A 20,903-nucleotide genomic window follows, 5' to 3' on the forward strand; every position below is an offset into this window, starting at 1 on the left:
TTATAATATTTAGTAATCTTATTAAAATATGTTTATATTTTAAAATAATATTTACTCATAACTTCAAAATATGTCAACAATCTAAAAAAATACATCTAAGTTATGACAAATATGAATTTTTTACATTGCATATAATAAATGTGAAGTTTTCATCAAAAATTCTTCCGCACACTCCAGAGCAGTACTTTATATTTTCAATTTTTTTAAGTTTATTTATTTATTTGGAAGAGAGCGTGCGCCCACACATGCACTTGAGCAGAGGAGAGGCAGAGAGAGAGGGAGAGAGAATCCCCAGTAGGCTCTGTGCTGTCAGCATGGAGCCCCAACGCAGGGCTCAAACTCATGAACCATGAGACCATGACCTGAGCCAAAACCAAGAGTTAACGCTTAACCTACTGAGCCACACAGGTGCCCCACCTTAGTAGTCATTTAAAATAAGATCTAATAAAAGACAAAAAATCAGTTTAGCTTATCTGATGTAAACTCAAAACAGATATGTGGCATTAAATTCATGAGCCCACAGCATTTCTAAAGTTTGTACTCCAACTATAGGCAAAAATAACTTGCCACTCTGACATTTCAGACTCTGTAAGTCTGTTCAACTGAATTTTAAATCAATATTATATGCTAATATACATTATTATGATCTTGAACATTTCCCATGTTAGTATGCATTCTTAAAAAGTATGATATTGAATGGTGCAATTTTATCCTATGACATTAGTATCAACATTTAAAATTTTTGACCTCTTAAAAGCTTTTTTTTTTATTATGGGAATTTTCAAATTCAAACAACAGTAATGAGGATAAGGTAATAAACACTCAAGTCCTATAACCCAGCTCAACTATCTAGAGTTTGCCATTTTTGTCTCCTTTTTTGGTCATTCCACTTTTTCTTCTTTTTATCTTCTTTGAAATACTTTAAGCCAAATGCCTAAACACAGTGTCATTTCACTAGTAAATACTCATGTGTATCTCTGACTGATAAAGTTTTTCTTTAGTTGGTTAGTGTGTTAGTTAGTTAGTTTGTTTAAGCAAGGTCTACATCCAACATGAGGCTTGAACTCAGGACCCTGACATCAACAGCCGCATGCTCCACCAAGTGAGCCAGCCAGGTGCCCCAAAGTTTTTAAATATAACAAATATTTAGCAGGATTCACCAGTAAAGCAATTTGGGCCTGGAGTATTGTCAGAGGGAAGGTTTTTAACTACAAGTGCAATTTCTTTAACAACATTCAGGTTATCTACTTCTTGAGTGAGCTTTGGTAATGTCTTTCAAATGAATTTTTTCATTTCATTAGTTTATTAAATTGATAGGCATAAACTTGTTTCCTTTTAATATCTGTAGAATCTGTTATGACACAATACTGGCAAGTTGTATCTTGTCTTTGTCTCTGTCTCTTTAATCAGTTCAAGTAGAGGTTTATGAATTTCAGCTATTTTATCACAGCATCAGCTTTTGGTTTTAGTAATTTTTCTTTTTGTTTTCCACTTCATTGACTTCCACTTTGCTCCTTACTATTTCCTTTCCTCTGCTTACTTTGAGTTTAATTTGTTCTTCTTCTTTAAGTTTCAATAAGATAAAAGTTCATAAGGTAGAAGGTCACTAAATCTTCCTTTTTTTCTTATATAGGTGTTTAGTGCTATCAATTTTACTGAAAGGGTAATTTATCAGGATCACACTAAATCATGAGTGTTGTGTTTTCATTCTTATTCAGTTAAAAATAGTTGCTGATTTCTCTTTTGATTTCTTCAGTACTCATGGGTTATTTAGGATGGGGTGTGCAAAGGAGATCATCCCTCAGACCTCTGGGATTCCCTACGAGTTCTCTATGGAGTTCTCTCCACTCTGGTAGTCAGTCCTCTGAACTCTGGCTGCCTTGGTCTCCGTGGACTTGCTGTTTTGTCTTAACTCAGGGTGTTACCGCTGAGCGTTGTCTGGTTTGCCCATCCTTGTGCTGTGAGCTACAAACCCTTTCAATGGATCAGATGGAGGCAATCAGAGGGCTCCTCTTGCTTCTCATATTTCAGCGATGACCGTCCTCAGTTACCTCATAGTCAGTATCTTGAAGACTACTTTTCATATATTTTGCCTGGTTTGGGGGGATATTTTCAGTGAAAAGAGTAAATCTGGTCCCCATTACTCCATCTTAGCTAGAAAAGGAAATTTTATTTCATTCATTAAATATCATTATGAATTCAAAATTTTTGTACATTTGGTTTTCTTTAACCCGTTGCAGCCACTTTCCTTTTTGATGCTCAAAGTCTGGCAACGTAGACCAGTGGGAACCATCTCATGTTCACTTTGGGTCCTTTTGACATGTTTCTACTAGTTCATTCAGTGGCAAATGATACTTAGGCACCACCATCTAGATACTCATGGTTAAATACATATTTGCATTTGCTAAATCTGTTTTTAAGAAGTAGAAGGGAGATAGAGTAGAAATATTTTATATTTATAAACAGGACGACTTGCAGTAAAAGAGCAGGCACACCTGTGTCAGAGAAGACTCAATTCTGTCACATACAAGTCACTAACATTCTCAACTGTTAAATGGAGACCTCAAAGGTTGTTAGTATTGCTTCCTAAATATGGGTCTCAATGTCTCCAAACACAGCCTAGTGAACTGGACTTTATCTTCTCAACTTGGCTGCATTCAGTCTTAGCTATTTCTGGACTCTAACTTACAGTCAGAGGAGCCTAGAAGGAGGCTCCTACTCTAAGAGGGTTTGATATTGGAATTTATCTGAAGACTAAGGATGTTTCATCAATAAATATTGCAAAATGAGTAACAGTCTAGCCAAGGCTGAGAGCATCAATATAAAATTGAGCCCAATGAACCACAGTAATAGGATATCAGTATTTTTCCACCTATTCTGAATCTTTGTCTTCTTACCCTTGGTATAACAAAACCCCAATTTTCCTTTCTAAATTACTAATTTGGTTTCTCAGTTTCAGGAAGACCTCCTCATAGTCCCTTCTAAGTCAATGATCCTGTTTTTAAATGTATTTATTTTGAGAGAGAGAGAAAGAACAAGCATGTGCTCAGGAAACAGGGAAGCAGAGAGAAAGGGAGAGAGAATCCCAAGCAGACTCTGCACTCCCAGCACAGTACCTGATACAGGGCTCAATCTCAAGAACCATGAGATCATGACCTGACCAAAATCAACCTGACACTTAACTGACTAAGCCACCCATGTGCCCCATAGGTCAATAACTTTTAAATGCATATCTTCTGGGTACAAAAAACTCTAGAGATAGATCATCTAATTTAAACACATCTCTTCACAGACAGGAAACTAAAGCATGGAGATTTTATGCCATTTGCCTCTTTTAGCAAACTGAGAGCCAGAGACTTAGAAAAGTAATATATTGGAAAGAAATTTCTAAACCATATAATCTTAAACATATTTAGACCAATAGCTCTTAACACTCTGTATCTCACATCTCTCTAATCATTAACTTAAAAATTACACCCCACAATGATAATAAGGGTAACACAACTTCCTCAGAGCATTTATATACTTATAAACATTTTGTGAATGTAAATTACATTTTGTGTAATGTCTGAGTATGAAAACTCTCAGAATGCAAATATTTTAACCCTAAAGCTTTTATTTTATTAAAACCTGAGCTCTGCCCTTACAGCTTTAGAAAGTGTATGCATGCTTATAATGCTGTCTTGCCTTTACTTGAATCCAGGAAATTAAGCAATATTATACCACCAATCAGTCTTCTCATCAGAGCAAAAGACTTTGTTGAGCAACAAAGATGATCCTCGAAAGTTTGTGGACTGGCTTTGATATTAATCCAGTAGATTTGAACTACTGACAGTCCAAACCACCAATTCTGTCCTATAATCATCAGAAGAACATTCTCAGCAAATTCAGCCTTCCAACGCAGACATTTGCTATTTGCGATAGCTGCTATTTTGTCACCGAGAGTGATTCTGATCTTTTAAGTACCAGTGTACCATAATTTTTGGCCATCTCAAAATGCTCAGGGAAGCACTTACTGATCTAATAAGTCTTGTTTTGTCTTTAATGAGTACAATTTCGAGTGATCATAAAAATCCCACATATGGTCATTCTAACACTTGTTGTGCACAATCTGTTCATCCAAAGGCATTTCTACTCTACACTATAAACAACATTAGATGTGACTAGAAAAACATTCATCCACCAAGATGTTCAGGCCAAGGTTACAGGAAATGAATAAAAATTATGGTTACGTATGGTCTTGGTTGCACTAAGATATGCCGATAGAGCGGTAATGGAGAATGATGTGTTTTCCTCCCCACTAGCTCTAAGCTCCGATCCTCACAATACAATTAAAGTTGGTCAATTATCAGTCATTTAAGACACGGGACAATCACAGAATCTGTTTCAGACACAGCAGACCAAAACAGTGATTTGATATTCGTTTCTCAAAGTTTGTTGTGATTTTCAAGCAACTTAGATATAACAAAATCAATTTTAATTTTAGGAGTAACATAAACTTAGCATTTACTGCAATCTCGATACTGAGGCAAACACCTTGCATATACTAATTCAATTACTACCCTGAAAACTATTTGTCTACTCAGCTATGAAGTGCCAGAGCCAAGATTCAAACTCGAGCTAACTACAGAGCCAGGGCACCTATCCCCTGTGCCTTATTGCCATCGTCCTATGTAATTCATTATCAAATGCTCTCTTCCCAGAAAGAAAAGAAATAGTTTATTTCCTTCTGAACTGTAAGTTTATAAAGACCTGAAGAGACCAAGCCCTAAAAGACCTGGGATCTCACCCATTTTATTTCAACATTGTTGCTAACACACCAGTTTCCTAAGAGTAGTGAAATGAAGGAGAGATACATGAAAAGGTTACTCAGCTACAAAGTGGGACCAGCAAGGACTCACACCCATTCTCCTAAGTACAATACAATACAGTTAAAATCTATCCAATGCCAAATTTTAGATAATACACAGGTAAATTTTATAGTCATCCATTTTCCATTACATACATGTAAGAATTAGTTCCTGTTTTAAAATTCTGGAGTAAAGATGACACATAACTGAGAGATTACAAAGGAACTGGCATTTTCATCATTGCCAAAATATGAGATTTTATATATTTGGTATAAAAGTGAACTCTCTGAATTAGAAGGTTAATTTTTGACATGAATTGACCTCTCTTTTCACCTACATTTTCAGCTTAATTATATGCAGAGCTATATGTACTTCTTTTTGTAACTTTTTATTTTTTAATTTTCTTAATGTTTTTTATTTATTTTTGAGAGACAGCAAGAGACAGCACGAGCAGGGGAGGGTCAGAGAGAGAGGGAGACACAGAATACAAAACAGGCTCCAGGCTCTGAGCTAGCTGTCAGCACAGAGCCTGATGCAGGGCTTGAACCCACGAACTGTGAGATCATGACCTGAGCTGAAGCTGGACGCTCAACCGACTGAGCCACCCAGGCGCCCCTCATATGTACTTCTTAAAAGCCAGATGCAACAAATTAACATTTAAATAATTTGTGTTATATAGATCAATTTCTTTAATGTGTATAATTACTTCATAGTCATTAGCAGTGAAAAAGCAAAAAAAAAAAAAGTACACTTTCTTGTTCAAATGAATGTCCTATTTAAGAAAAGATACATTTTGTATTGTAGCTTCAAACTGATTTTAACTATCAAATCTTAGTACACTTTTTTTAATGTTTATTTTTGAGAGAGAGAGAAGCACTCAGAGTGTGAGCAGGGGAGGGGCAGTGAGAGACACAGAATCTGAAGCAGGCTCCAGGCTCTGAGCTGTCAGCATAGAGCCTGATGCAGGGCTCAAACTCATGAACTGTGAGATCATGACCTGAGCTGAAGTCGGATGCTTAACTGACTGAGCGACCCACGTACCCCAATCCTAGTACACTTCTGTAATGGTCTGACTATTCCTCACTCAAGTATATTTACCAATGTTAGGGTACTGATACGAATGACAGAAAGGCTCAGGAGACACAGCCACAGTACCTACCTTGGTTAGGTGAATGACTCCTTTAGAAGTAACTGAACAACCCATGAAGCCAACGTACTGGAGTTCAGGACAATGCTCAGCAAATGCTTTCACTGATTGATCTGTTACCTAGGGAAGGGACATGAAGAGAGTTACTCAAGGTGGCATTCCAGCAAGTTTAAGGAATTGGCTCCTGAAAATTCCCTCTGCCCTACCTCGAGTCATTACTATTTCCCTTTCCATTGGATCATTTGAATCTGTGTACAAACTCACAGCAATATCTCCTGTGGGTTTTTTTAACATTATTTCTTTATTAAGCAATCTCTACACCCAATATGGGACCCAAATTCACAACCCCAAGATCAAGAGGCACATGCTCTCTGACTGAGCCAGCCAGGCACCCAAGATGTTGACAGTCTCCACCACCACTTCTTCCTAACAATGTCTCTCAAAATATATTTTTTCTATCAACATATAATCCACAGACTATAGAAGTCACCCTTTCAAAGGGTACAGGTCAGTGGTTTTTAGCATTTTCACAATTGTACAACCATCTAACTCTAGAGCATGCTTATCACCACCAAAAGCCATGTGCATTAGCAGTCACTCCCCTATTCCATCCCTTGCCCTCAACTCCTGGCAACTTTCCATCTCTATGGATCTGCCTAGGCTGAACATTTTTTATAATGGAAATTGCATAACTGGTTCCTAAAATCCAAAAGTTGTCTCTTTATAAGATTTCTACCTTCAAGTGTTTCTTCCAAGGAATCTGACTTTGCCCCTCACTGCTTCAAATTCTTTAGATTTGGCTTGTGTGATGGTTAATTTTATGTGCCAACCTGACTATACCATGGAGTGCCAAAACAGTTGGTTAAACAGTGTTCTGGGTATGTCTGTGAGGATATTTCTGATGAGATTAATATCTGAAATGGTGAACTGAATAAAGCAGAGTGTCCTCCCCAACATGAGTAAGCCTCATCTAACCCAATGGAGTTCTGAATGGAACAAAAAAGCTGAGTAAGAAAGACTTGGCTCACTCTCTCTTGCTCTTGCTCTTTTGTTCTCTCTCTCACTCTCTCTCTCTCTACCTGGTTATCTTCAAGCTCAGACATCAGTCTCCGACCTTCAGACTCAGACTTGGACTAGAATTTACACTGCTGGCTCTACTCGTTCTTATGCCTTTGGACTCAGATTAGAACTATATCATCAGCTTTCCTGTGTCTCCACATTGAGACCTCAGGTTTTGGAACTTCTTGACTTCCATAAATGTGTGAGCCAATTCCTTACAATAATCTCTTTATAGAAACATACACACACTCATACGGATTCTGTTTCTCCAGAGAACCCTGACTAATGTAATACATATTAGAATTCCCTGAGGAGTCCATTAAATATTCAGAGCCAAAAAGGGTGAAGCTCAAGAATCCATATTTTTAATAAGCCCCTGACTCCTAGGCATGTAAAAGCTTGAAGCCCAAGTGCTGCCAAGAAGTTACCTTGACAGCTTTTGACATTTCCACCTGGCCCTGCTTTAAACAAAGGGCAGAGTGAAATTCCTTTTTTGTCTCCCCACACCTCCAGAAAATTTCAATGTATTAAATTATCCTCTGGTAATTGTATTAAAATTGTCTTCACTGTTCTACAAAGTGGTAGTTATAAAAGAAGGTCCAAATATTCTCTACCATAGGCTTAATTTCAGATTCATTTTCCTCACAGTCAAGATGAAATCAATAAGTTAAACACCTTTGTTAGTTTTTTCAAACAGCAGTGACAAATGTCTTTTGCATTAGCTTTAATATGGGTAACTCTTTGTATCTTCCTTAACTATTCTGAATAGATATTGGAAAATAAAGGTATGTGGGTAGCATTAATTCTAAAACAATCACAAGAACATTTTCCTAAAATAATGAAACCAACAGCATCCATGGCACATCTGATAAAAGATTAATTCTGCCCTCAAAAGTAAAGTATGCTTTAGCATACTAAGACTAAGGGTGCCATTGATAAATTAAAAATGGGCCTTCTTGACACTCAGCTTTATAAAAAAACATTATGTTAACAAAGAATATTTCAAGCACTAAAATCGCCTGAAGCCTCAATGGAAACCAATTTCTATCTTTTAAAAAGAGGGTAGGGGTTAACAGAGGTTAAATACATATGGTCAGGTGGTTAAATACCCTGCCCAATCTCACTCTAACATCTAGCCCTTCCTACCTCCATCTTCAAGGAGGGAAGAGGAACTCAGATAAGGATTAAGGACACAAAAAAGCTCAGGTCCAAGGTGTTAAATCTTGCAGAGACAAGAAAAAAGGGCATTAAAAATTTGGTTTGCGGTTCTTCCTTGTTCAGCTCAAGCAATCAGAACAAGAGAGCTCAGAGAAACCTCCAGGATCAACAGAGTCCTATAAGTCAAGCGAGACCCGAGTAAGTCCTTGGGGTATAGAGACACTCTTAGTACACTTGGGTGTGTTTTAGGAGACTAATAAAGGAGCTTGAAGATTGGGTGGGGTCTTGCTCCATTCCCAAGGACATAAGATATATTAGAAATCTGGGGTTAAATATCTGGCAGAAACAAGTATAGACTGCAAGCAGCAGGTACTGGTGAGTATCAGCTTCCCTGGGGCCCTGTAGTCCGACTACCTCTTTTCAAATCCCAGGTGGATTACTTATTAGCTGTGTGATTTTAAGGAAATCATTTCATGTCTCTATACTTTGTTCCTTCTATAACACAAAGAAAATAACAGTACCTAACTGACAGGGTAAAATATGATGGTAGATAATGAATATAAAATGTTCTGAACAGGGCATGGTCCATTGTAATTGCTTAATACATTTTAGCTATTATTATCATAATCATCCCAGGCTCCCCTTTCTTCTGTATTCTAGTTCTTAGCCATGACTGAGGGGTTGACATGTGTAAAAAAAGTAATTCAAAAAAAATTGCAGTCAAAGTCTGCTGGCTTACTTCATACTTATTCCAAGAAATTCTGATCATATTTTGGAGGCTCTAAGTTTTGGGCTAAACTGAGGGATGAGAGTGAGGGAGACATTGGTAGAAGTTTATTACTGACCCATTATGGTAAGAAGAATCCCATTTTGTTAAGGTTCTCAGCCTGACTGCACATCAGAATCACCTAAAGAGCTTCCTGATTTAATTTCTGGTGGAGATCTGCATCAATTTTATTCTAAAAGCTCCCCGCAAGAGAGTCTAATGTGCAGCCTGTGTTATGAACAAGTTTGAAGGCCTCTGATTCAAAATGTGACCAAGAGCACTGGCATCAACTTGGAGCTTATTGAAAATGCAAAATCTCAGACCCCACCACAGACCTACTAAATCAAAATCTACATTTTAGTAAGATCTCCAGGTGATTCCTTGTTGTTGTTGTTGTTTACTATTTATTTATTTAAATAATCTCTAAACCCATTGTGGGGCTCAAAATCACAATCTGAAGATCGACTCTCATGCTTTGCCAACAGAGCCAAGTACATGTCCCCTCCCCCTGCCAGGTGATTAGCATGTACCTTAAAGCTTGAGAAATACTACTGAAGGGACAAGGGACTATATCATCTTCTTGGGGAGAGAGGAAGCAAAAACTGGTAGCTATCTCATAACCCAAGTGCTATAAAGAATTATTAAAATAGCTTTATTGGGGTATAGTTTATATACCACAAAATTCACTCATTTTATGATATAGTTCAATGAGACTTAGTAAGCTCACACAGTGTGGTGCAACCATCACCACAGTGCGGTTTAAAAAATTTTTTTTAGGTTTATTTACTTTGGAAGAGAGACAGCACAGGTGGGGGAGGGGCAGAGAGAAAGAGAGAGAAAGAGAATCCAAGCAGGCTTCTGCTGCCAGCATGACAAGGGGCTTAAATTCTCAAAATCTCGAGATCATGACCTGCACCGAAACCAAGAGTGGGATGCTTAACCAACTGGCCACCCAGACGTCACTGCCCCCAAAATTCCCTTCATCCCTTTGCCCATATGCAGTCAATCACAGTTCCCACCCTTAAACAACCATTGGTCTTGCTTTCTATCTCTGTAGTTTTGTCTTTTCTTGAAATTCCATATAAACACTTATACCATAAGCGGTCTTTGGTTTCTAGCTTCTTTAGCTGGCATAATGTTTTGGAGGTTCACCCTTGCTACATGTATCAGTCATTGGCTCATTTTATTCCCGAGCAGAATTCCACTGTATAACTAGACTACTTTTTGCTTATCTATTCACCAGATGATAAATATTTGAATGGTCTCCAAATAGGGTTTTGACGAATAATCATGCTGTGATCCTTCACATACAATACTTTGTATGGACGTATATCATCATTTCTCTTAGATAAATATTTAGAAGTAGAATTGCTGAGTAATGTAAGTTTCATTTTTTTTTACACATTTTAAGAACTGGGCTGTTGTCTTATTAAGTTTAAGAGCTCTTTATATACTCCAAATACAAGTCCTTTATCAGATATTTGTTTCATAAATATTTTCTTCTATTCTATGCTTTGTCTTTTCATTTTCTTCCTGGTGGTCTTAGCTCTAACCTTTAGGTCTATGGTGCTCTAGGAGTTAATTTTTGTGAATAGTGCAAAGTAAGGTGAATGTTCACTGTTTTACATATAAATATCCAACTGTCTTACCACCCTTTGTTTAAAAAACTACATACTATGGTTTCCAGAGTACAGATCTTTTACCTCTTTGGTTAGGTTTATTCCTAAGTATCTTATGGTTTGGGTGCAATTGTCATTGGAGTCGATTCCTTGATTACTCTTTCTTCTGCTTCATTCTTGGTGTATAGAAATGCCACAGATTTCTATATGTTGATTTTACATCCTGTGACTTTGCTGAATTCCTGTTACCAGTCCAGCAATTTTTGGGTGGAGTCTTTTGGGTTTTCCACATAGAGTATCATGTCAACTGCTAAGAGTGGACGTTTGATTTCTTCCTTGCCAATTTGGATGCCTTTTATTTCTTCTTGTTGTCTGATTGCTGAGGCTAGGACTTTCAGTACAATGTTGAACAACAGTGGTGAGAGAGGACATCCTGTCATGTTCCTGACCTTAGGGGAAAAGATCTCAGGTTTTCCCCACTGAGGATGGTATTAGCTGTAGGTCTTCATATACAGCCTTTATGATGTTGAGGTATATCCATCTATCCCTACTTAGTTGTGGGTTTTTATCAAAAATGGATGCTGTATTTTGTCAAATGCTTTTTCTGCATCTATTGAGAGGGCCATAGGGTTCTTTCCTTTCTTTTATTAATGCAGGAATATTAAAGAGCTCCAACCTGGAATGGTTGGCTTGAAGGATCACACTCACTAAGAGACTGGGAAAACCAGGCAGCAAACAGAAATGAAGTTCAGGTTTTGCAAACAAGCATCAAAAAATAAGGAGAGAATGAGATCAGCTTGCAAAGTGGATTTTAATCTTTAAATCAAAGCTATGATAGACAGAAAGAGGAAGATGAGCCTCAGATTCAATAGCATGATCTCTTCATATGTCAGAGGCAGAGAAGGACCATATCCCTAAAATGGCATTGTAAAAGCCAATATACTTTTATATCCGTATAAAGAGGATGCAGGTGCATTTAGTGTTACAATAAGAAAAATTTTTGATGGTAAGGAGTGTCTGTATGTCTTCAGAGTTGAGAGAACCATGAAAAGCCTGAATAATACAAATATGCACAAAGATTCTGTAGAGCTGCAGTTTGTGAATCTTTAAGGTTTTTTTTGAAGTTATTTATTTTGAGAGAGAGAGAGAGAGAGAGAGAGAGAGCACAAGTTGGGGAGGACCACAGAGTGGGAGACAGAATCCCAAGCAGGCTCCACACTGTCAGCACAGAGCCCAATGAGGGACTCAAATCACGAGATGAAATCAAGAGGCAGATGCTTAACTGAATGATCCACTCAGGTATCCCTTAGTTTGTGAATCTTAAGAGGACCTTCTCCAGTGGCTAACCTAGAAGTAAATTTAAAAAATGCAGGGGACAAAGGGACAAAGGAAGAGGATGTTGGTTCTCATAAACTCTTGGGAGCTACACTCAATCAGGTATCTTTCTTGTGAGATCTAACTGTGGAGACAAGCGTGAAACATCTCCAGGAGGTAGAAATAACTGGCTTATGGAGCTCCTGGGTGGTTCAGTCAGTTAAGAGTATGACTTCCTCTCAGATCATGATCTTACAGCTGGTGAGTTCGAGCCCCACATTGGGCTCTGTGCTGACAGCTCAGAACCTGGAGCCTGCTTCGGATTGTATGTCTCCCTCTCTCTCTGCCCCTCTCTCACTCATGTTCTCGTTCTTTCTCTCTCAAAAATAAATATTTAAAAAAATTTTTTAAAAATAATTGGCCTATAAAATTCTAATACAGGGAAAGTATAATAGCCACTGTGGTGGAAACAGCCATATGTGACCCAAAAAAAAACCTCTTGGCTGGAGGAGAAAGAGCAGATGAATAGTACAGGGTAACTAACTTTGCTTTAATATTTATAAATATACTTTTGGACTGTGTATTCAATCTCCTGGCACAGCTGACACTAAGCCAAGATTAGGGTTACTAGCAGCCAAAGCGCTGAAGAGGGAGTAGGTAATAAAACAGCTAGATAATAAAAATGGCCATATTTACTAAGTAATTACTGTATGCCAAGCTAAGTCCTCTCTCTGCTTCATCTAGGATCTTCATAAGAGCTTTAAGAGGCATCATTATTTCCATTTCACAGGTCCCTAACATAAGCCTATTAGAGACTGATTCCCCATAATTACACAGCTAGAAGGTGGCAAAGTGGGGCTTACACTTTAGTGTTTTAGGTTTTGAGACACGTGCTCCTGACCTTATACAAACTAGGACCATATCCCTAAACTGGCATTCTAAAAGCCAATCTACACTTCTACTTCTGCATAAAGAGGATGCAGGTCCACTTAGTGCTGCAATGAGCAAAAGCATTCGTGGTAAGGGGTGTCTTTGATTCATTTCGTGGCGCTAATCTCACTCAAATGCAAGAGCAAAGCCAAGGCTTTTCCTTCAGTCCCAAAGAAGTAGAGTGACAGGGTAAGATACAGTGTAGTAAGGACTTCAGGAATAGAACTTAGTGATTCGTCATTTACACATAACACCCAGTGCTCATCCCAAGTGCCCTCCCTAATGCCTGTCACCCATTAGCCCATCTCCCCTATCCAACACCCCACCAGCAACCTTCAGTTTGCTCTATGTACTTAACAGTCTTATGGTTTGTCTCTCCATTTTTATCTTATTTTTAGATGCTATTTATTCTTATTTTAACACTTGAAAGTTTTCTTGGAACTTGGGAGGAGAGATCTATAAGACAGATTCAATGAAAGGGGTTTTGTATCTGTGCTGACAGATTAACTTTGGGGAATTATCGCTAGCATATCTGGGAACAAAAGGATTTTGTAGTATTAACTCTAAAAAGGTAGAGCAACCTTTCGACACGTTTATACTGCTGGCATTATAGAACATATACTCATGTACTACTAAATATTATTAAACTATTTCTTGGGCTTGCTCAGAAAACTTTAAAATAATGTTTTTTTAGACTTCACCCCCAAACCTACTAATCCAGGACCCAGAAATACATACTTTTAAGAAGTTTCCTTGATTCTTATGGAATTCATCCAGAAACAGCTCTATTTTTTGTGGTCTTTTAAAAAAAATTGTATTTAAATTCCAGTTAGTTCACATACAATATAATATTAGTTTCAGATGTACACTTTAGTAATTCAACACTTACATATAACACCTGATGCTTGTTATGACAAATGCACACCTATTTAAATTCCCCCCTCTTCCCCTCTGGTAATTATTTTGTTCTCTTTAGCTAAGAATCTGTTCCTTGGTTTCTCTCTCTCTCTCTCTCTCTCTCTCTCTCTCTCTCTCTCTCTCTCTCTCTCTCTCTCTCTCTCTCTCCTTTCCCCCTTCTTTTCTACCTGATTATTTCTTTTAGTTTTATTTTTTTAATTTTTTTAATGTTTATTTATTTTTGAGATGGGGGAGAGACAGAGAGAGGGAGGGAGGGAGGCAGGCTCCAGGTTCTGAGCTGTCAGCACAGAGCCAGTCATGGGGCTCCAACCCTCGAACTGTGAGATCATGATCTGAGCCAAAGTTGGAGGCTTAACCAACTGAGCCACACTGGCACCCTTGATTGATTGTTTCTTTAATTCTGCATCTGAGTGAAACCATTAGGTATTTGTCTTTCTCTGTCTTTAGTATAATACTCTCTAGCTCCATCTATGTCATTGCAAATGACAAAACAAAAACAATCCTATTACTAAGTCTAACAACCACAGCTAATTACACCTTTCAAATATTAGTGCTTAAGATGGCCTTGGGTACACTTTGGCGTTATTTCTTTGCCACCTCTACTGACACAATAGACCACTATGGTGTCCAAGATGTGTCAGCCTTTTCCTGCATGTTTTCAATATCCTGCCCACTGGACCTCTTTCTGTCTGCCCTTGATTCCACCTGTCTGTTTTCCACCCATCAAGCCACAGTGATCTTTCACACACAAAAAAAGTGATTTTAAAAATCAGATGTCAGTCTGCTATTCAAAATCCTCCATTGGTACCAATTTCTCTAAAAATTAGATCCAAAACTCCTTCTATAACCTAGAAAGCCATAATGATCTGCCTCCTCCCTGTCTCTTCTATCTCCTTTCATCCTACCATTCCTTCTCCTTTTCACGGTGATGGTGTCCCCATCTATCCCATTCTCAGCAGTATCCTCAGTGCTGGGCACGGGTCCTGGCACACAACAGAAGTTCCAAAAGTGAAAATGAATGATAAGTGAAGTACTGTTTTGATGTACCGTTAATGGCTTGTTGGCTCAGTACTAAAAAACAAATCCTTCTAATGCCAAGAAAATGTGAATTGTTGGTCTTATTTGTTCCAAGTGTCTAAGGATGAGACAGATGGCTTCATGAAGCTAAGGGCAGGATTTTCAAAGAAAGCAACAGCAGCACCATTCTGGAATGGACAGGAAAACTAATGAGAGAAATTATCGGCATGACTATCTAATCTTATTCAAGACCTCAGAACCAATTCAAGTCCTTCTATCTACCTCCAGGAAAAAAGAATAACAAGGATCAAGGGCATAGTGAATCTACTTCCTGGGGAATTTTTCAGGAGGAATGCTAACCTTTATATTTTTCATCTCTTACAGCCAGAGTGGCCAGTGGGCCTGTGGGGTGCCCTCATCTTCTGAATGCAAAATAAAGCCAGCACAGAGCAATCTGCTTTGGTTGGGTTCTAACTGAGCATTGTAAAGGGCAAAACATTCTCATATGTTCCAGTTTAGCAATATTCACCAGATAAGAAAAGCCATATGGATTCTGGGCAAAAGCCAGGTGGAACAGGGTTTGGGTTGTCTGAATAATAACCATTTGGTATTATAACCATTTGAATGAATTTTAAGTTTAAGAAAGCAGAAGAGAAGTGACCCCAGTAGTAAATGACCATCCCAGTCTACTAAATCAGCAATATCTTTAGAAATAAAATAGACACATTTACAAGGTATTTAAGGAGGGGCTTATTTCACTCAGGGTCACTCAGTTTCTTAAGTCCCTTTATCACCAAATATTTGAGTACCTATTACAGCCATATCACTGCATGTTAAGTATAATGCAGTATGAAGATAAGGTACAGTCCCTGCCTCTAAGAACAGAAGCTACAGTCTGGAATAAAAACAGGTCTAGCTCCCACAAATACCAGAAAGATTCCTGGAAATATTTCAGTCTGTACACTAATCCCAATTTAGTTGAGTTCAGTTTCCCAAGGCCTCTGATTAGACCTGAAACCATGATTGAAGACGTAACCAGATTACAGAGGGCTGAAAGCCAGACAGAATGGTTATGACTTGATATTGCGGGACTCTATCCTATAGGCAATATATGAAATATAGGGCTGACACATACTGACTAACAGAGGGATTCATTAAAGGCTGTAAGAGGCCTTGCCATATAAAAGGAAATACTTAATTATGAGGCAAACACTTAGACTTTACAAATCATTTCAGTATGACCATCACTGGGCTTTTCATTTAATAATAATTTTATCTTTAATACATTTTTAAAAGAAAACTAAAGGCAGATTATTTAAACATGGTTTTCTCTTAAGCCATAATTACAAAACAGTATTTACTGAGCACATGTTATATTCTACATACTGTGTTCCACACAATGATTAAGACATACAGACTGACTTTATGAAGCTTACGATTTAGTGAGAAGGACAAATGTTAAAAATTTGTTACAAATGTGTTCACTATATTAATATAGTCATTGAATTATTGTTTTCTATATATGCCATTCTTAAGTAGTTCACATTGAAAAGAACCAAAAATACAACTAAAATAATACTTATTACAAATAAGATTTTTCCCAGACACCTTAAGCTAAGTCTTAATTACATGCATGATATCTTTTTAGTAGAGAGCTATTAAAAAAACTTTTTTAAATTTTAGTTTTAAGTAATCTCTGTGGGGCTTGAACTCACAACCATGAGATCAAGAGTTGCATGCTCTACCAACCGAGCCAGACAGGAGCCCCTGATTTTATATGTTATGAAAAAAAAACAAGGAATTTTGATGACCTCACATTTGCTAATACAACTTTGACTTTAAATTAGCATAATACAATTATTTCATTAAGTCTATCAGAAACACAAAGTACCAAAATTTAATTTTAGGTTCATTATTGAAATATAGTTGACATACAATGTTATATAAGTTCCAAGTGTACAGCATAGTGATTCAGCAATTCTATATGCCACTCAATGCTCACCATGATACATGTAGTCACCATCTGTCACCATACCACATTATAGCAATATTATTACTATATTCCCTATGCTGTACTTTTCATCTTTGTAACCTAGTTACTTTATAACTGGAAATTTGTACCCCTTAATTTCCTTCAACTATTTTGCCCATCCCCCTTTGTCAGCTTTTTATTATTAAAAAATTTTGAAAATATACAATAGTAAACAAAATAGTAAAATAAATCTCCATTTGCCAATCATCTAGTTTCAATAATTGCTAATTCATGTCCAACCTTGTTTTATCAATAGCCCCATCCACTTCTAAAATATCACATTTATCAGCAAATATTTCAAAAGATTTCTAAAAGATAAGGCTCTTTTAAAAATCATAACCATAATACCATTATCTTTTCAGCAGAAATGTTCATGTAAGACTTAATATGAACTATGTATAGCTTTTATGGAGATAATATTCCAACACAGTGATTTAAAAATCTCATTAAGATTTTACCATAATTTTACAAAAACTGACCCTTTGTCAACAGGGCATTGAAATTCATAACTAATCATTTTCTAAAAGTCTAAAATTCCATTAGTGTCCAATGAGAATCTGATCATTTGATTGCTTATTTGACCTTCCCTGATTTTTGCTCATTTTGTCTTGCTTAATGTTAGTCTGGGTTTGGAAAAGTCAGATTGGCTGATAAAGAGATTTATAAGTTATGCATTAAAAATATTGTGAAAGGGAAAGACATTGGTCCAGAACTAATGGCATAGATATTTGTCCCTATTAAAAAGATCTATGATAGGCTGGATATGACTTAACCACTTCCTTGCAATTTGCTGACCAAGTTTCTTTGACTAATACTGCTTTAGTTTATTGAAAGTCAATAATTGGATAATCTAAATGAAACAGAAAAATGAGTCTATTCTATATCTGCTCATCTTTTAATTAATGGAAAGTAGAATCGAAAAGCAATCTACTAATATAACAACCATAGGTATACTTAGCAACAATACTTACAAAGTATTTTCTAGAACACATACACATATGTACGCTCACCCAGTAAGATAAACAGGCGGGTGTGACTTCCAGTTTATAAATAAAGAGATAGATAGGTTAAAGTAACCTATATGAGTTTACATATGAGCCCAATGCTCTTTTTCATTACAAAATAATCAATAAGGTACTTAAAATAAAACCAAATAATCTATTTGAGCACTAAATTTGGAATCAATTTAATAATAAGTACACATAACTGAAAATAAAGTAGTTGTCTCATAAACATATAATGAATTCTTTGGTCATATCACCAAAAAAAAAGTTTTAATTCTCTTCCATTCTGTCAAACTTTATTTCATTTCTAAATAAAACCTTTAAATTAACAGATATGGTTAGTTTGAGAATTCATTTCAAAAAGTAGAAAAGAGAAATTCAGAAGAGTATGATTGAAGACTAAATTAAATCCATCAGACAGATCACTTACCAAAATTCATTATGCATATGTGTGTCACGTGTTATGTAAGAAAATAGGAAAAAATAGAAGTAATATATACAACTTGAATTCTGAATCATCCAACTTTGAATGAAGTTTCATCATAAAGGATGAAATGAAATTAAGTCCCAAAGGCTAACACAGAAAGAAGAATAAAAGAACTGTGAATAGCAGGAAAGTTAGTTAGTATTCCAAAAGGCGTGCTAAAATTCACAAAGCAAGAGAAAAGCCAGACATGATAAAAATATTTCACTTAGACTTCCAAACTGTCTCTGGTTCTTTCCCTACCTATGTAACTAGGCATTCTCTGCTTCCTTCCTCAACCTCTGTCAGAATCCCTCTTCCTCTGCAAGCCCTTCGTTGTCCTCTCCCTTTTCCACTGGTCACCTCACCACCTCACCTCTTTTCTCTGGGTCTTTCCTTTTCTTTTCCTCATGTTTTTTTCTGAATCTCTTATGCCCACTGTCATACATTTTCATAAGTGGCTGGTCATAATATGAAGTGAAAGCATTTTAAATATAATTATTGTATTAATTTCAAATCAGTGATATTACATTTTTTTATTTATCTCAAAAAAAATATCAGTATTATGTGGCTAAGTAATCACTGAACCCATACTGGCTGGGTTGCAATCCAGCTCCACCTCCCTCTAGCTATGTGACTTTAGGGAAGTTACTTATTATCCAAAAAGTGTGAAAATAAGATAGGAACTTAATGGAATTCTTATGAGCATTCTAAGAGAATCTATGTGCTACACACCTACCGTGCAAAGTGCTCAATTAAAGCTAGCCACTACTCAATGTATACATTTCCTTTTCCCAATTCCTTGGAGATGGAACATTACTGTACTGTTAACTTTTATTCCTATCATTATACTTGATAGAATGTAAATCAGCGCTTAATGAAATCTCTTTTATAATGTCCCACCTATCCACCACCAAGTCATTGTAAATAGAAATACCAATACATAAACTGTTCTACTCTATACATGTCCACCAGGATGAAGTTTTGTGTCGAGGGGAAAAAACACAAGTTAAATGAGTCTTTAGGGTGGTAAAATATGAATAACAAGTTTAACCGTACACAATAGGTTTATCTGTATTTTAATACATTTTAAATAAGTAATAAAAGGAAATAATCCAAATAACTTTATTTTGTTAGGGTACACTGATTCAATTATTAGTGTTCTAACTTGACAAATTATTTTACTCTGAGCACTCAGATTTGACAGCATATTCCTATTGTTAAAGACTTTGTAAGGCACAACAAAGCATATACACCCAAAATCAGGCTTTATAACAAGCTTTTAAATATACAAAGCATTGGGTAATAAGTAGAATAGCAAAATTTTTTACCTGCGATTATCTAGAAGGTTTCTAGAATATATGTTTAACTCATAAATATGTAAGTAGACTCCATTTAAATGTACAATATTCTATAGTGACAAAGAACACACCCCTCTCTGGGAGGCTGATATATAATATGCAAAAGGAAAATGTACAAAAGCAAGAGCACAACCTTCAAAAAGTCACTTGTGTTTGTGAAAATATTTCAGATTAGGCTTTAATATTTTAACAGGAGAAAATGCTTCCCAGGATGAATAAAATCTAACCAAGGTATAAAGCCTTAACCATCTGTGTTTTAATCATAAATGAAAGACAATAATCACTTGTTTAAAAAAAGAGTACAAACACCCTAATGTATGAATATAGAACATTTCTTACATATTCACGTTAACATTCTTTAAACAAGAAAACCTATCATCAAAAAACAAAACCTAAAATTAGGTTATACATTTTTCATCATGTCAGACAAATACATTCATAGCTCACTAAATGTTCTTTCTTACATTTCAAATAGCTTATGAAATCCCACCTCATTTAAGAAGGTTCCCACAATAATTGGAAGTAAGACAGTGAGTCCATTACCCACCCTTGACCTAGTCCACTTGGTACACACACACTTAACCTTCACAAAAGCTACGCTAAGTAACATGAATGCAAAGAAGGCATTTTCTTTGTCAGTTCTGGCAGAAAAAAATAAAGAAGTCAGTTGTATAAATCTGTTTCACTTATTTTTTTACATTAGAAGCTCAGAAAGGGGAGAGCTCGTGTTGTACAAGGTCAAGAACTGATTCATTTCTCTAGGTATAGGGTCAAGGAAGTTTTCAAGTATTTCCATGATGCTTTCCCCAAGTCCAAGTTAAAATGTACCAGTAGCACAGGGCCTGACAGTAGGTGCTCACTAAACATCTACTGAATACATGAATGAATGAATGAATGAATGAATGAATGAATGAATGAATGAATGAAAGAAATCCAGGAGAGGCACCTAAGTTACCCCGTAAGTAGAGCATGCAATTCTTGATTTCAAGGTCACAAGTTCAAGCTCCACTTTGGCTATACAATTTACTTTTTTAAAAAAATCCAGGAAAGGCTGGTACTGGAAAAACCATTATCAATGAGGATGAAACAACAAATAAAATGCAGAATTTCTACTGTTAAAAAATAGTCAGTATTTGAATGCCTATTCACCAGGTATTGTGCTAGATGATTTCATATATATTTATTTACTACAGTGTAAAAGTCTTAAAGATGTTTACACATTTTAACCCAGGAAGAACTTCTGTGGGGACCTTTACACAACAGGC

General features: G+C 36.5%; 1 protein-coding gene across 1 annotated transcript in view; it reads right to left on the bottom strand.

Annotated features, from left to right (window-relative positions):
• Positions 1–20,903, bottom strand: part of FBXL17 (F-box and leucine rich repeat protein 17) — a gene marked incomplete at its 5' end in the record, with an annotated part of 472,906 nt that overhangs the window by 319,584 nt on the left and 132,419 nt on the right. The window contains one exon of the mRNA XM_029941235.1: positions 6,010–6,117. Within this exon, the coding sequence (XP_029797095.1) occupies positions 6,010–6,117 (108 nt within the window). The remainder of the gene's footprint in view (positions 1–6,009; positions 6,118–20,903) is intronic.

The sequence above is a fragment of the Suricata suricatta genome, chromosome 6, assembly GCF_006229205.1.
Source record: "Suricata suricatta isolate VVHF042 chromosome 6, meerkat_22Aug2017_6uvM2_HiC, whole genome shotgun sequence".
Lineage (NCBI taxonomy): Eukaryota > Metazoa > Chordata > Mammalia > Carnivora > Herpestidae > Suricata > Suricata suricatta.